We start from the raw sequence: 17,673 nt of genomic DNA, 5'->3' as shown, positions 1-17,673 counted from the left end.
TCCATGAAGTGCTACAGAGAAAATTACATTTTATTTATGTAATTAACACATTTTGAACTCTTAAAGAAATATAACAAAAGGAAAGACACCCAGCTGAACTAAAATGATCCAGCAAACAAAAACTGTTGTGAGCCGCCACCCTTATATCGCCTTTGGGCTTTTGGAGCCTTGACCTGACTTTTAAAAAGTAATTGGAAAAAAAGCACTATGCTGCTGAAAAATGAAAAATATACATTTGCAAAATTCTGCCTAAATATGTATTTTACCTGGTTAATGTGTGTGGCGGGGCGTGGTCTGCAGCGCCGCTGCAGGGGAGGCGGACGCACCTGAGCGGCACCCGCAATCACGCCTCGCCGCCTTAACGTCTGTGCCGTCTATGCTGTTGTGTTGTCGGGCTGTGAGCAGAAAAGCTACAGCCGGCTGTCTGCGTACAGCAACCGTGTGTGAAAAGTGGTCGATAAAGAGATGCTGAAAAGCAGCGGGTCTGCCGTGGTACGAAGACACTTTCATCTTCACGCACGATGAAAAAATAATAAGATATAATTTTATTTTTATATTTCAAAATCACAATAATCTTCCAATTTAGAACTACAAGTTAAAAAAAGAACTAAACACAAATAAAAGACACTTCAGCTAATTACTTCTAATTTATTCTCCCAAACCACCTGGAGCCGCAAAATAAAGACTAAAGAGCCGCATGCGGCTCCGGAGCCGCAGGTTGCCGACCCCTGTGCTATACATATACAGCACGAGCACACACTGCACAGAGGAAATACGTGTACATGTCCTTTTTTTTTTTTTTTTTTTTTTTTTTTTCTTCTTTTTTTTTTTTGGAAGTGACATCAGAAACAGCAGCATGTGACATCACGTGATGGCGGAGCTTCAGTTCATCCTTTGTCATCCTTTTTTTTTTTTTTTTTTTTTAATAGGACAGGGGGAAAGAATGAAAGAAAGAGGGGGAGAGGAAGAAAGAAAACCAAAGGGGAGAAGAGACGGTGAGAAGGGGGGGAAGAGAGAAAAAAAAAACAAAAAAAAAAAACTCCTGGGTCACCTGTATGGAGAGAAAGAAAAACAAAAAAAACAGGGGAGACAGCAAACAACAAAGAGCAACATAATAATAAAAAAAAAAAAAAAGCACCATCACAATAAACTAGCTAGTCATAGATATCAATAGTTACTAAATAATAAACGATATTGTGCAGCACGCAAGATAGACAGCGCACAGTGTGCTTTGAGGCAGCAGCCAAGAAAGCTGTAGTCCGCATCTGTGAATACCCATGTGTACACCTGTGTGCATACCTGTGTGGATCAGCATGTTTGCATTCCAAAGGTTTCTCCATGTAATGATCTGCTAGAGAGTGTGGGGAGCCACAGCCCTGTCCTCTATGGTATCAAGCAGGTATGGAGGAGATCAAAACTCCAGACATCCAGAGGCACCCAGAACACAAGAGACCAAGGAAGACCCACAGAGGGGCAGCCGCGCCACTGTCCCAGTAAGAGCTAAGGAGAGTCCCAGATGAGGGCTCACTCAGCAGCAGGAGCAGAAGCCAGGGGGAGTTGCAGTGACGCGCCCGTGAGCTCCGCCGGCAGCCAGCTGTGCCTGAGTGACCGAGCCCCAGGCCGAGAGGACGGGGGCACCCCACCTCCAAAGTGGCCCGAGCGAGCCCCAATAAGCGGCCGCCAAGGAGTGAGCCGGTGTGTACCCGGACACCCACCCCCAGATACAAAGAACCACCAACGCACCGATACCTGAGGGAGTCCGCCACCTGCAGGGGAAGTGGTGGTGGGTGGAGATAGGCCTCCAAACCTTGGAGGGCCCGAGATGTCCCCAGAGAGGTGGCGTCTGATACCCAACCTGACATATAGACACAGACATACAGGCACACACAGACACAAACATCCATTCCCACCCTCATGCTCTCATATGTACTTCACACTCAACCGACGTGGAGACAGACATAAAGGGACGCTGTATACACGATCACACTCCCCAAGCGTACTCTACGAACCGGGTCTAGGTACCCTTGCCCCTGGAGGGGGGAACTGCACCCAGACCCAGGAGGTGTTTCCCTTTTCCCTGCGGTGGGGAGAGGCAGACCGCCCCGACTCCGCAGCAGCAGGGAGGCCCCAGACCGCAGTCGGATGGCCCACTCCTCCTAGCCCCCCCGCTCCAGTAGGCCGCAGAGAATGGGGGTGAGAGAAGACTCCAAACCTCCCTCCACCCGCTCATTGTAGTGTTGATGCATGTGTGTTCTAAAGTGCATTTAAAACCCAGGAGGGCATAGAGCTACCTGCCAGAGAGCAGCAGGTAAGCGCATAGTCCCTCCTGCTAGCCCTCAATGTCTACATGTATTTAAAATTGAGAGGTGGGCAACGACGCCAGGGGTGAGGCGTACACCCTGATGGTAACTTGGACTCCGTGTATCGTGCCCACCCCCAAGATCCTATATGTATGTGTAATGAGGGTGTGAGTAATGTGAATGTCTAAGTTGTGGGATAAAATTGAGGCAGAGGCAGCCAGAAGGGGACAGAGGGGGGGGGGGGGGGTAGCCTCCTCTGCATCCTGGTGACATACCCCTACTCCAAGGCCCTGCATGTGTGGGTGGTTGTGGTGGAGCAGGAGGAGGGAGGCAGCTGGAGATGGGGAGGGAAGGAAGGGAGGGGCAGGTGACCCCTCCCTGGGGCCAGCTCCCCCGCTGACCCCAGTAGGCACTCCCACACTCCGCGACCCGCCAGGGAAAGGGGGGCCCAGGCCCATCCAGACCGGGGCCCAGCGCAGCAGCGCCCCCCGGCCCCACAGAGCCCGGGACAGTCCACCCAACCCCACCACAGAGAAAACTGCACCCACCCCACCATCCACTCGTCTTCCAGACTACATGAGACAATAGACGCCCAGGCTGAGATCTTCCTCCACCTCTCCTGTATCTCCCCCTCCTGCAGAGAGTTCCTGAGGGGAAGAAAGCTCCTGCAAGGTGTAACAATCTCCCCCACCGGTTGAAGAGCCCCACAGGCGACTCGACACGCCGGCGGCACCCTGCGCCAGGGATGGGCTCCCATGCACCCACCCGCCCACAACCCCGGCAACACACAAACCAGGACCCAAGGCCCCGAGGCCCAGCCAGGGCCCCGGCCCAGAGATGGAGCGCCCCCAGACCCTCACGCCCATCCCGGACCCACCCAGGGGCAGACAGGCTACCAGGTCAGTAACCCACGTCCATCACCACAGACCCTCCCCTAGCCCCGCTGCACGCAGCCACGAGTACGTGTACATGTCCAACACGCTCTGGAATCGTGATGAAACAGGGCTGAGCAAACACACCAGCCTAACGCTTACAATTAATCATTCCTCTCACTGACAGTTTGCTCTTTATGGTTTCACGCACTGAGATGACAGGTTAAGGGAAGTGCATCACAGAGCGGCCAGGCAGGATTTGCTCGAACACGATAACTGCATAACGACGAGGATGGGAACGACAGCACGACGTGCAGGACCTTTTGCTCATGTTACCGTTGCTGATCTTCTAAAGATAGACACACCGCCATTCACAACAGCAAACACAGTTATAAACGTTACCTTGTTTTACCAGACTTCTCAAAAGTCTTGACCAGGAAGTCCGTCATATTCCGTCCGGTTAAATTCAGCAAGGTGTCTGTCGTGTTCTGTATCCTCTGTGAAAAAAACAAAAAAAAAACAAACAGTTGAATTGAAGCATTTTTTAAAAACTATTGGTTTGTTATTTGGGTCAAAATAGTGTTTTCTGGACCACTTGGTGGCACCAAAAACAAGACCGACTCAGATTTATCACCTCATAAATATGTTATTGGTACCTCCCCGTACCAATAACATACTGGTTGGTTCGGGGAGGTGCTAGCAAACAGATATATTAAGAGACGTGTTTCTGGCCAGCTGACGAATGTAGCTGCAATAGCCACTCTCCTTTCGACCCTGCTAATAGAAGCTGCTTGCTGATTTGCTGCTGTTTCTGCTGGACAGCTGGGGTGATCGGAGGCCTTTATTTTCACTGAAGGCAACGGCCTCCTGCTGCTAAAAATGAGATTCATCAGAGCGACACGTTAAAGCTGCAGACCATAAAAGCAAAGCGATGAGCTGAAAATGCCCCATGGAACTACTCGGTAATAATCGTCCGCGGGTTTGTCAGCACCACTGACACTCTGTGCATTGTACTGAGTCAGGCGATCCATCGTTAATATAGAAACATGGCTTCGAGCAGCTTTGAGTTTAAGATGCAGAAGACCTTTCCCAAACACTGTGTAGCTTTAATAATGCAGAGATATCCTAAAGGCAATGTTTGTTGATGCAGGCTCATGCAAAACAGGTGCAGTGGCTTTTATTTTATTTAATGTCTGAAAGGATATAAAAGCACTTTGCTTTGCCCGCGTGCCGTGGAGCATCCTGAGTGGAAAGGCTGACCACAGACAGACAGGCAGACTCCGGCTGACCCGCCCCAGAAAAAACTCATCCATTAAAAAACCCCAACAAAGCTAGAGAGCGTTCTGCATGTGGTATCTATCCACTCCACCGTGGAGCACATTCCCCCCAACTCTTATCATAATAGTCAATTAAGCCTAGCTATGGGAAGCCTGGCTGAAATCTACACCCCTGCCAAAGCTGGGGAAAGCTGTTTCTAATGTCAAAGGACCCTAATTAGATACCCTTCTGTGGATAAATGGGTACATTCAAACAACCAATTAAGCGAGGGTGCGACACATTGCTATGAATACACTCCACCTTGTGCAGAGTGATGCACACACACACACACACACACACACACACACACACACACACACACACACACACACACACACACGACCCCAAGCTGCTTTAGCCCTGCTTATTTAAAGAGCTAACACTTCTAATTAGTAGAGTGATCCTTGATAAAGTGCAATTGAGACCCCTGGACTGAAATGCAGTTTACCAACGCCACCCACCCCAGCTACACTGGTTATCTGCCCTTGTGTACAAACAGCTTGATGTGTGAGCTTTGGGCAAACATAGTATGTACCTCTATACATATTACACTCATTCTTTCTCACTTGTATTATATGTCAGATTACTTTAGAGCAGCGGTCCCCAACCTTTTTTGCGCCACGGACCGGTTTGTGCCCGACAATATTTTCACGGACCGGCCTTTAAGGTGTCGCGGATGAATACAACAAAATAAAACCAGTACCGGTACCGAAAAAAAATAAGATTTATTCATAACACACGTGAAAAGACCCAGGAAAACCGAGTTAACGTAAAAAACGATAACAAAATAACGCTAAAAACCGATAAAAACCCTGAAAACCATACATTTCACACCCGAGTCTCACTCTCGCGGCCGGGTACCAAATGACTCACGGACCGGCCCGGGGGTTGGGGCCCGCTGCTTTAGAAGGCTCTGCGTCCATGAATCGCTCTAAAACGCACCAAATCAATAGTTTTTTGATTTTTTTTGATGCTCTGAAGAGAGATTAGAGAAACTGTTAAAAATCAAATGGGAGAGGGAAGCAAAGGAGGAGAATTTTATGGAAGATGGAAGGCTAAATTCAAAATTGGACATGGGAGAAAGAAAAGGAGGCGGAGAACTCAAATTGCAAGGCAAAAAAAAAAAAAAAAACAAGCAGAAGGAGAATGTAGAGGAAGAAGAGGACCCATCTGGCTTATGAATCAGAGATAAGGGGGAGGAACAGCACAGCAACCTTGGTTTATCTCTGAACAAACATGCTTCCCTTTCAAAAAAGCCACAGGAACTGAGAAACAAACAAAACCAAGGAAAAAAAAATAAGAGCTTTACACTCCACTGTGTGTACAATGAGTTTATACCCGGGCATACAGTCGGCATGGGTCTAATTATTTTGGCCTTCGTCCATATCCCCCATCAAAAAGACTGAAATGGGGACATTATGCGATTGTGTAATACCTGGCTCTGCATCTCTTGTTCATTACCTGGAAACAGCTTCAGTCTGTTTGGCATTCTGCATGACATCAGTTCTCCAGCTTGATAGCTAGGTAAGCAAGAAGGGGTGAGGGAAATGTAAACTGAGGAGTAATCAAATCTGTTGAATGAGCTGGCATACTCGAGCACTGGAGAGATAAGAGAGCGTGCTGTGTTCATATTAATCTTGCCACCGGTTACATCGTGCTGCTCCTCAAAGGTGAGTTTTATCTGGTGCGCACAAAGAAAAGCAATCTCGGGGAAGAATCTTCCTTGCTTAAATATGTCAAATCGTACAGTCACCTGTTTTGCCACTGAATACTGTGGAGAATGGGGAATACAGAGTTAGTCATGCCACAATATCACAATACTCACTATAACAATCAATAGCATTACAATACAGCAGTTCTGCAACATTTAATACTACCGCAAGTGTCAATGCATGATGATACTTGTGTAATGGAAGAAGATAATGATTCAATAATGTTAAAGTTCAGGCTCTGGGGAGGCTAATCCATGACTGAGAGTGTTCAGCTGTATGCTTTTCTATCCGGGTATGCTTTTACTCATTTAATGCTGAAAAAAGAAGCTGTTGCCAATCAGAACTTCTTCCCACTTCCCACTTCTTTGAGCCCCAAACCATGACAGAGCCTCCACCATGTTTTAAAGATGGCCGTAGACACTCACCGTATAGCTAATGGCTAATAGCTAACATGTCTGTTAAGGTTCTCAGTCAAGAAGAGCCACCTCCACAGGACAAGACTCAGCAGTCCATCTGCATCTTAAGGATAAAGGACACTCTTTCGAGGATGCCAATGTTCACATTTTGGACAGAGAGGGCAGATGGTTTGAAAGAGGAGTGAAAGAAGCCATCTATGTCCACTGTGAGCGACCATCTTTGAACAGAGGCGGTGGTTTACGACACCAACTCTCTGCCATCTATAATCCAGTTTTGAGATCCCTTCCCAGACGCCTTAACGCCCACTCACATCCTGGGCCATCTGACCTCAGGAATTCGTATGATAAGGTGGGGCCAGGTTTCACAATGAACATACCCGAAACTCTGGCTGATTGGGACCCACACCCAGTTTCACACCTTGGCTCAGGCGATTAGAGGATCATCAGGGGGTCCTTTTGTCCCTCTGTGGGAGGTCACTCCCACTAGGTTTAAATCTGGGACTTTCCACCATTTGACCTTAGAACTGAAGAAGCTTCTCGGATGAGAGGTGAAACGTCTTCAAGCATCTTAAAGAAGTCCAGACGCTTTTCTTTGCAAGCTCCTTTGACTAATAGCTAACACCGCTAACTAACACAGTTAGCGCCAAACGCCATTTTACAGATGGCTGTAGATACTCAACGTATAGCTAATGGATAATAGCTAACACCGCTAACTAACACAGTTAGCGCTAACTAACACAGCTAACACCATTAGCTAACGGTGCCGCAATCAATGATTTGATTCAAGAATGTCACATTTGGATTCAGAACTCCATAAAAACTGTTGTCAATGATTTCCAATCAAGCTCCTGTGTAATCTGGCATACCTCAGCCCCTTTTGTCCCTCCACTGAAGAGGACGATGCATCTCTCACATCCTCTGTCAGGTCTTTGCTAGATTTCCCCCCATATTTCTCAAGGACATGACTTTCAGATCATTTTCATCTGCTGTAGTTATATTTTTTTTCAGGCTTGATAGTTCTTCTTTTGTCCTTCACTTATCCAATTTCCTCAAGTTTTTAAGGACACATGTCAACTTTTCATTTAATAGCTCTTTGGGAATCATCTTGTTGGTGCAAAAATACAATTTTATGTCTGTCAAACTGTGCTCTCTTTGACATTTTTTTGTAGATTCAACTAAAGAAATGGGAACAAATGATTTTTTTTTTTTTTTTTTTTGCAAGCGGCTGCTCGGAACAAAGTGCCTAAAGATGCTATTTAAAATTGATTCTGGTGTACCATTGGTCAGATACAAAAACTGGGCTGAACATGAGAGAAAAAGGAAAGAATGTCCCAAGAAAAGCGCTGAAAGATTTTCAGAAAGGCTAAAGGACTTAAAAAAATAAAATAAAATAAAAAATCACAAAAAGGAAAAAAGTCTGGCTTTTGCACAGCACTGCATATTTGAAACTTTTGGTTTACTTTAAATGTATTAATAATCATAACGTCATGGTAGCACAAAGGGAAGCGATGTATTGCTGAATCATCATACACACAAACTTCTACATTGTTGTGAGCTCCTTCAGCTCGTTATAACCTGATGTGTTGCTAGTGGCAGGTGGCCAGTTGTATACTCATGTGTACCTGTGTCACATCACATACATGAGCGACGTTTTTCAGCTCAACATGCTCATTGTCCTGCATGATTATGTCCAATAGGATCACATCAGTTTAAATTGTGCTGAACAGGAGCATTAGCTAATAGCTAACGGTCCTGGCTTACAAACAGGCACCTACTAACCACAACCAAAAGCCCCACATGAAAGACTGAGCTGCAAGCATACAAGCCCGGTGAAAGAATTTCATCTAAAATCCCTTTTCCTTCTGTTTAGCTGCAACAAAGGGACTTCCTCACCCTCCGTTTGCCTCGCCTCACGAGTCAATGACCTTTCTGCTTTTGTTTTTGAGCATCTCTTGCTTTCTGCTGAGAAGGAGGCCATGGACAGGTCGTTTTACACCAAAATGAATCTGTGTGCGCTTGGAGTCAAAGTGACAAATCTGCAGGGTCCCGCAGAGAAAGGATGTGCCAGTATGCTGTGTTTGCCATTGGCTGAGGATGACCTGGTGGGGTTTGGAGCTGATCAGCACTTAACTGGATTTATTCCTTCAACAGCTGTTGTCAGAGACAAAACGTGCCCTCATATGTAAGGTTTATGGATTCATTATTGTTTCACTGAACCGCATGAATAAATTACTACATAAGATGCTGCAAATACAGCGGACTCGCCGACCCTCACTGAACAGACCAGCGAGAAGTCAGGGGTTGTGTTACATTATAAATTCAGTTCAACAAACACTTGAAGGCATTTGTTTTTAAGCAAATTCTTAAACCAAGAAGCAAAGTTACACAATACTAGTTGTATTTCCCATGTAGAATTATCCCTTTTTTCCTCTATCCAATGCCCTACTTCAATAGCCTGATAGATGAGGCCAAGGAGAGTAATTTGCAAACAAGCCGTAGTTAGGCCAGCCTCCAAATGATAAAGACATCAATCGTAATACATTGAAAGTGGCGGCTTTATCAATTCCTCCGCACGCATGACTGCCTATTCATCTTTGAAGGTTAAATATCACCAGCGAATGAGAGTCAATACCTTAGAATTGATAGAGGGCTTACTGTTGCCTGCCATTACCATGGAAACAATGATTTCACACTACCTCCTGCGGTGCCATGTCCACGCTTTTTTCTCTTTTGTATTTTCTGTAGTTTCTCAAGGGCATATTCGGAGGTTCGGCAGGATGAAAGATAAAAAAGAAAAGTACTGTGAAGCCAGCACGCTTTGTCATGATTTATTCAACATGGGAGGCTTTCCGGTCAAAGGGAACACATCCTCATGATGTGTTCGGCTTCCACGGGTGGTCCATGCCTCGGAGTAACATCAATTTAGTGCAACCTGCTACTGTCAACAGGTAAACGATGCAGCGAGGACGTGATATGCAGAAGTTCAATTGTTTATATATGTCCGGATATCTCTGTATCTGTGATGATATTATAAATCGTCACAGGCAGCAATTCTCCACGTGAAAAATGATGCTCGTACCGGATACCACTGTGGACGGTAACACTAAGAGAGTGGCCACGACCTTATGTACTACACTGTATACCAAACACTAAAGCCTATGTTTTGACCCACTGGTAGACTTGCAGTTAACAGCAGGGAGGCTTCAGAGGTTGGAGAAGGAAGTGTCGAGGGCTAGGGGTCACAGTTCTATACAAGAGAAGTGGATAAGCACCTGTGCAGGTTTAACAGTGGGATATCGGCTCTTACATAACTAAAAACTCAATAACAATTTACTATATTTGTGTTTACATCATAACAAGCTTTTTTCCCCCTGCAATTCAAACATTTTATTTTTTAAATAATTAATGTGTAACTTTTACCCTCAACCACAGCACTAAATCTTAGGATGGGAGATACGAGGATTGTGCAAATTTCCAGGTAGGTCGTATTTAAACTGAATTTCTGAGATTTCCAACCCGGACGGTTGGAGCATCTCCACCAACCCTGAGTCGATAATCCAAGACGGCACTGAAAGTAAACAGCAGTGAAAGGATAAAACTTTTAATTTGCTGCATCGCTGTTGTTACAAAGCATTGACCAGGACGTGCTGCCGCAGTGTTTTTACGTACACAAAACTAAGTATTGTTCTGATGTGCATTTACTGCACGTATGGTTTAGCTAAGAAGTAAAGAAGTCAGTTTTTTCCTAGCTTTTTTGACTTTACTGCTGAAGCAAACTGAGTGACGTCAATCCCGAGCTTCAACGTCCAACTTCCGAGGCATCGGGAACAAAGCATTAGTTTGCTTCTCTCCTCTTGTCTTGATTGTCTGGATTGTTTTCAGCTTCGTCTCGTCACCCTCCTCTTTTCAATTACCTGATCACTCTGTCTGTGTCTATATAATAGTTTTGTCTCCCCTTTGTCGTTTGTTGTGTCTGTTCCTGTCTGCTTTTTTGTTTGCTTCTTGGCTTCGTTTTGTTTTTATCATCTGCATATGCCTAAATAAAGGTTTGCTTTTAGTTAATTCAGTCTGTCTTCACAGTCTGCATTCTGGCTCCTCAATCTCTGCGTTTCATGATAGCAAAGTCACACTTTTCCCTTTTTTCCTGATTAGAAACTTGTGTACAGTGTCTATGACCTTTTTGCAATCCTGTATAAAAACTAAACTGCAGTGTTTAACAATTAAATGAAGCTATTTTCCCAGCAAAATACCTCCCTAATGACCAAGAAACTAAAGCTACTATTTAAGCTGTTTTTGTTCACTGTTCACTCACTTCTGTAGAAATCACTGCTTGGTTGTCTTTAGGAAATATTCCTGGCTTGTCTCTCACAATCTTACTTTAATTCCTTCGTGCCTTATCTAATAATTGATTGCCAGAAAATGAAAGTGGGTGGCAAATGTTTGGTTAAATTCATATTCGTGATGCATCGCAGACAAATGCAATGTGAGGAGAATCACGCGTGTCTAAGTGAAGTCTGCAAAGATCGTTGATTGAGTGGGAGCTGCTTTTCTCAGGGGATGAGGCTGATGAATGCACCCCACAGTCTCTGCGCTTGTTTTGCACTCAGCTAGTTATCGCCACACACCGATCTCTGTGATATACTTCAGGATTTTGCATTTCACGTCAAGTCCCGGCCAGGTGAAAGCATGTGAACCACATCATTGCACTAATTTATCACGGTTTCATCTGGCCAAAGAATGTGCTCCCAATACTAATCAGACTGCTTTTCATGATGTTTAGCGAAGTCTAATCTTCTGTCTGTATACGCCGTGTCCTTCATGCTGTGTGAACTCAAAGTAATTTCACTTTCTGCAGAATGCCCTTATGCCTGAGTGTGAGGCACCTGCTTGTATGTTTTTTAGGATGTCCTTGGTGTCGATTAGTTTGGCCACTGTGATTACTGCTACTGTGGCTTGTTCTGCAATTCCTGATTTCTCATGTTTGTGACTCTCAAAGTCAGATTTTTTTTAAACTTCCTCTTGCAATTTCTGTTCCATGACACAGCCATGGCTTGTTTATCCGGTCGTTAAGTGATGACGTGACGAATCCTACTTCCGGGCCTAAAGTAGTCTGCGTTTAATATGGCTTTTGTGTTGTTAACATGTTTAATGTTTTGTATTTTCTTCTATTTGATCTCAAAAAGCTCCTAAAACAGTCAGTGATCACTGTTGACCTCCCTCGGCTTTTATTACCGCTAATCATTTATTTAAGCTCAGTTTTTAAAACCTTAGGATGTAACTACAGCCCAGCCCATGCAGCAGTATATGAATGACTAACCTCGTATTGTGGATGGATTATCTCAGTTGTTCTCCTGGCTGAAGTTTGGTCCTTTTACAGCATCCTGCCATGCGATTACATTTGTTCCTGACCACCGAGAACACTCACGTTAACTTTTATCGAGTGGAAAAAAGGTTAGCTTGTTTATATTATGCTAACATAGCTCTGTCGCTAGCGGTCACGTATCACATCATTATATACCAGCTAGCCCAACTTCAGTAACCCTACAAACGTCACTGCTGTTTAGTTTTCTGTCTTCATTTATGCTGGAAGTGATAGCAGAGCTGTACGTTTTAATTTATTTCCAAAACCCCGCAGTCAGGACATGCTATATTGTATTTAGATAGAAGCTAGCGAGCTAACTTCCTGCTAACTTCTAACTCCGTTAAATGTCATAAATTCCGTTTTCATGGATGCCTGGATGTTAAACTCAATTGTTACACCTGGTAGAGCAGAACACTGATCATTTTATTAAAGATGAAAGACTTTAGACAGTTTTTCAACTCTCAGTAATGCCATAGTGATCGTTTGATATGTGGACCTGCAGCGGAGTTTAGGTCCAGACACGGCTAGTGACGTCAGACTTAACGACCGGATAAGTATAGTCGTACAATTTGGACATCTGGAAATTACAGGCCTTTGTGTCATTTGTGCCATTGGTGGTGCTACTGTGCTAGAGGGATGCACATCTAATGGGTTCCTCTTTTCTATCGTTGTCCGATTCTCCACTATCTTTACTTCTCCATCTGCTCTATTCTCATCCTAACTTTAAAATAATTTTAGTGGCAGATTGTACAATAAAAACTTAAAATCCTCAAGGTTGTTTCTGTGGAAAAAGTAAAGTCCATTTACAGGACCTGGATTGGAACAAATTCGATTTTATAAATAAATGAGAAATGACACAAGTGAATTTAACAAGATGCAGGCCAAAACTGGCCTTCACAAATGGTCTTTTTACTGTGGCTAAGTGTACTAAAATGACCAGCCACTTACAGTACGACACGATAAAGTAGAAATTCAGTTAAGCACCAAAGTAGGAGCAAGAAAAAGGACAGGGGTTGTTTGAAAATTGAGAAGCACATGGAGATAAGGGGAAAAGAGCAAAAATGAAAAATTAGGCTTGGGAAAGAAAGCCCTTCATAGCTTAGCGGGGCTATCGGGAGGATACAAAGACAAGAATAACGCCTCAACAAATGGGGGACTCCTGACAGTGCTGTCATGAGCTAAGACGGAACATCAGGGATGGGAAAAGGTTACACAAAGGGCACTACTCTTGTTTTACTGTCTCAGCGATCATCCTTTAGCATGATTCGTGGACAGGTGCTCCTTTTAAATGGCCCTGGAGGGCCGTGTCGTGGAAAGGAGCACACGGCGAGACTCACAAGTTCAACAAAGAACTACAGATCAATGCAGAGTGTGAAAGTGCACTGATTGCAGAGTGGTGCTGTATATAGGGGGAGTGAAAGGAATAAGGTAGGGGAATAAATGAGCGGCAAATGAGCCCAGTAGTTTTAGAGAATATCATTTAATGTCGTGCTTGTTGGAGGTTATCGACTTTGCAGTTTTACCCTTTTTTTAACCACGGTCTCTTAGCACTTCCAATATGACGTCTCCAAATGCATCAAAGGTTTAAGAGGAAATGTCACAGCAATTATCAAATTAAACCATTTCAGTTCATGTGCCTCAATTAGTATTGTAATTTTTCTCATCACTGAACCAAGGCTATAAGTGCTTTGAAAAACTGATATTGCAATTGCTGTTTAAAACCTAACCCACAGAAGTTGACACCTTAAACCTCACTGAGGAAATTTACTGTTTTGTTTCTCTCAGTTCACTTCAATTCAACTAAATGTTATTTATATAGCAACAAATCACAACAAAACTTCCCTAAGTGTTTTATATTGAGTGGTAAAGACTCCATTATCACACAAAGAAAACAGAGAAAACCCCAACAATCAAATAATCTATCAAAACAAGTGCTTTGGTGACAGCGGGAAGGAAAAACTCCCTTTTAACAGGAAGAAACCTGTGAGGCTACCTGAGCTAGCTCACCAACATGAGTTATTTCTGGTGTTTGCGTTAAAGACATTTTGATCAACAGTGTTTGAAAATTGTAGAATAAAAAAATCTGATGTCACAATCAATGTAGATGCCATGGGAAGTTGGTATCTGCTGGCTTACCTTCAAACCTCCAGGGGAAAAACAGTAATTACTGGGCTGCCCACTCACCAAAGTATTATCCAGCATCCAGAAGTAGCATGTCATTGTCAACGCAAGCCCATGCAAAACCGGGAGAAATTAAAAAAATAATAACAATATGCAGACACTCAGCCTTGCAGGACTAATCAGCACAGACCTCCACGTCTAGAAATAAAGATCCAAATGTAAAACTGCGAATTAGCTTCTGTAATTGTAATACTTCAAAGCCAAACCTCAGGCATTAGCAATCAACACTCCCCTGCTCATTTCCACCCTCTATCTAGGGTAAACTACTACAAACAAATTCTCAACCGTCATAAGTCTCCAAGAGGAAGAAAATATTGGCAGATTTAGCCGGGGTTAGCCATGAGCCATTCAAATTCTAATCTCTTAAAATGCAGGCACATGCCACAAAGCCTGAGCAAACAGACAAAGCCATCTCTAATAAAAATGACATTGGAGTGCAGTGACAGCTTCTCCAGCCATTCTCTGTCAAGCTTAGATTTCTCATTATCATTGGGAGACAGCAGTGCAAATCATTTAGCTCCAAATGAGACACCGCTTTCACTCTGTGCCGTGATTGGTTCAGTCAGCAGGTGGCAGCTGGTAGACAATGATGCTGTGTCTTTAACTTGTCAATCGATCCCAGCCTGGATCAAACCCCTTCAGGTCAGGTCCATGCAACATTTGCCCCAGCTGCCATGTGTAGTGTTAAAGTTATGGTCCATAGAGTATTGCTATCCGGTCGTTAAGTCTGACGTCACTAGCCGTGTCTGGGCCTAAACTCCGCTGCAGGTCCATATATCAAACGATCACTATGGCATTACTGAGAGTTGAAAAACTGTCTAAAGTCTTTCATCTTTAATAAAATGATCAGCGTTCTGCTCTACCAGGTGTAACAATTGAGTTTAACATCCAGGCATCCATGAAAACGGAATTTATGACATTTAACGGAGTTAGAAGTTAGCAGGGAGTTAGCTCGCTAGCTTCTATCTAAATACAATATAACATGTCCTGACTGCGGGGTTTTGGAAACAAATTAAAACGTACAGCTCTGTTATCACTTCCAGCATAAATGAAGACAGAAAACTAAACAGCATTGACGTTTGTAGGGTTACTGAAGTTGGGCTAGCTGGTATATAATGTTGTGCTACGTGACCGCTAGCGACACAGCTATGTTAGCATATATAAACAAGCTAACTTTTTTTCCACTCGATAAAAGTTAATGTGAGTGTTCTCGGTGGTCAGGAACAAATGTAATCGCATGGCAGGATGCTGTAAAAGGACCAAACTTCAGCCAGGAGAACAACTGAGATAATCCATCCACAATACGAGGTTAGTCATTCATATACTGCTGCATGGGCTGGGCTGTAGTTACATCCTAAGGTTTTAAAAACTGAGCTTAAATAAATGATTAGCGGTAATCAAAGCCGAGGGAGGTCAACAGTGATCACTGATTGTTTTAGGAGCTTTTTGAGATTAAATAGAAGAAAATACAAAACATTAAACATGTTAACAACACAAAAGCCATATTAAACACAGACTACTTTAGGCCCGGAAGAGGATTCGTCACGTCATCACTTAACGACCGGATTGACGTGTAGAGCCAAAGTGCTCAGGACTTTGGAGTTTGAGCAGAAAAGGTGAGGTCCTTTGCAGATTCTATTTGGGAACTGCATGCTATGAAATGTCCTAAGGGACTCTACAAGGTAGCAAAGTTGGGGTATATCTGAAAGGACACACTATGGGTTTATTTAAAGAGAATTTTAACAGGTGTGTGGAACAAGCTGAATCACTTGCAATGGCCAAGTCGGTATATTTTCAGTAGAATCAATTTTGGTCCCATTTTCATGCATGCTCGCTAGTTCACAAAAAGGGAAGCAGCACAAAAGGCTGATTTACATTTTGCAATGCAATGCAAATTCCTTGTTAGTAAGTACCTTTACGTTCTCAAATCAAAATGATGCTGACTGGGACTTTCAGACTGCAAGCCAAAAGCTTCCATGATAAGCATTTTTATTGTGCTGTTGTGTCACTGAGTTATTTTTTATTTTTTTACATTTAGACCACTCCGCTCTCTTACTGCAGCTTATCCCTCCATGACACACATTCAGTAAATGTATGCATTTTACCAAAAAGGGGGAAAGAACGCTACACATCCAGCTGGGTACAGTGGCCCCTGAATAGGCAGCGGCTCCATGTCTCGCTCAACAGACCTCAGAGAGATACTGACACATTCACTGTTGCACATGATCGATCTCATAAATCTATAAATTCACATACAGTACGGACCGATCCACCCACTGCACCACAGAGAGACACGATTTCCGGAGTCGGACACTAACCTGTGGCGGAGGAAGGCCGCCCGCGCCGGGCGGGCAGTCGGGCAACATCATTGTCCGTTTAGGAGTGCCGCACTCGCAGCCGGGGGAGGGGTTAGACATGCTCCAGTTTCCATTCAGAAAGATGTCAGCGACTGACTGATCCACGGAGGGAGTGAACCAATCAGACCCCGTGGAGGAACAAGGTAGATTCCTGCAGGAAAATGAACATGAATATTTCACCGGCAACCGATCACCCCTGTCACCTACATCCATCACTGTATGCCTTATTTCCACTTTTTCTTAAACACTGGTGGTGTTTGGGGGATAAATCATAACAGTAGCAAAGCTTTATCATCGTTTTAATACAGCTTTGTATTTTTAAGACTCCTGGAAAATAACCACTTAATTAAAAGATTACAGTTTGTGTTTTAATAATGCATGCACAACAGGCCATTCAGAGCAGCTGCCGTAAACAAGAACTTCCGAGGACTCCGAACGCTTTAATATTTCCATCTCATAGGTTTAAACAGGTATTCATTATTCAGCTTATCCTGATCAAGACTGCAGAGAAAGCTCATTATTTATTGATCAAATTTGTTTTTACAAATTGGTTTTCAAAATCCTGCCAAGCATTTTTTTTTCCTAGCTCCATGCCTGCTGCTGGATTTGTCGGAAAGAGGCTGATACACGCATGCATAACAACTCGCCAAACATACACAGCTTGCAAAGATTCAGACTCTGTCAGTATCGTTTGGTTTTGATGTTTGGCTGGATTCTTAATTTGCGACTCGTGTATACCCAGCCTACTTACGGTATAGGGTCTCCTTTCATGCAGCGTGTCCCAAAGCCAGGCTTGTTCAACAAGCTTTCCACCACCTGGGACACCTCCATATTTCCTGGCCCATCGTTGCTGTAAAATTCAACATAAAATAATGAAAAATTCCTCATTAAATATTTCAGTTTAATCTCTCACAGAAGGTCCACATAGCAATTTAATCCATGAGCGCCAGCCAGTCTGTCACAATGTCAATAAAACAGACAAACAAGAATTAAATAGGCATTATGAAAGAGAATGAACTTGGACAATGGCCTGTTGTGGCAGAATCGCTGCATAATGGGGAACATGAGAACAGGGTGTCTACGGGTAAAGTAAAATTTAAAGACTGTTTTAATGTCCCTTTTAGGCCAAACTGTGCACAAATCACGACTGAAAATC

The 17,673-nt window shown here is 43.8% G+C and overlaps 1 protein-coding gene across 1 annotated transcript in view; it reads right to left on the bottom strand.

The window, feature by feature from the left end:
- Nucleotides 1-17,673, bottom strand: part of LOC308402380 (phospholipid-transporting ATPase ABCA1) — a 202,689-nt gene that overhangs the window by 76,694 nt on the left and 108,322 nt on the right. Inside the window, exons 31-33 of the mRNA XM_080891181.1 lie at nt 17,269-17,367; nt 16,479-16,668; nt 3,575-3,669 (exon numbers count right to left, since the gene is read on the bottom strand). Of these exons, the coding sequence (XP_080747307.1) occupies nt 3,575-3,669; nt 16,479-16,668; nt 17,269-17,367 (384 nt within the window). The remainder of the gene's footprint in view (nt 1-3,574; nt 3,670-16,478; nt 16,669-17,268; nt 17,368-17,673) is intronic.

The sequence above is a fragment of the Rhamphochromis sp. 'chilingali' genome, assembly GCF_963969265.1.
Source record: "Rhamphochromis sp. 'chilingali' genome assembly, chromosome: 1".
In the NCBI taxonomy this organism is placed as follows: Eukaryota; Metazoa; Chordata; class Actinopteri; order Cichliformes; family Cichlidae; genus Rhamphochromis; species Rhamphochromis sp. 'chilingali'.
The sequence above is the reverse complement of the archived record's forward strand: the minus strand, read 5'-3'. Positions and strand labels throughout refer to the sequence as shown.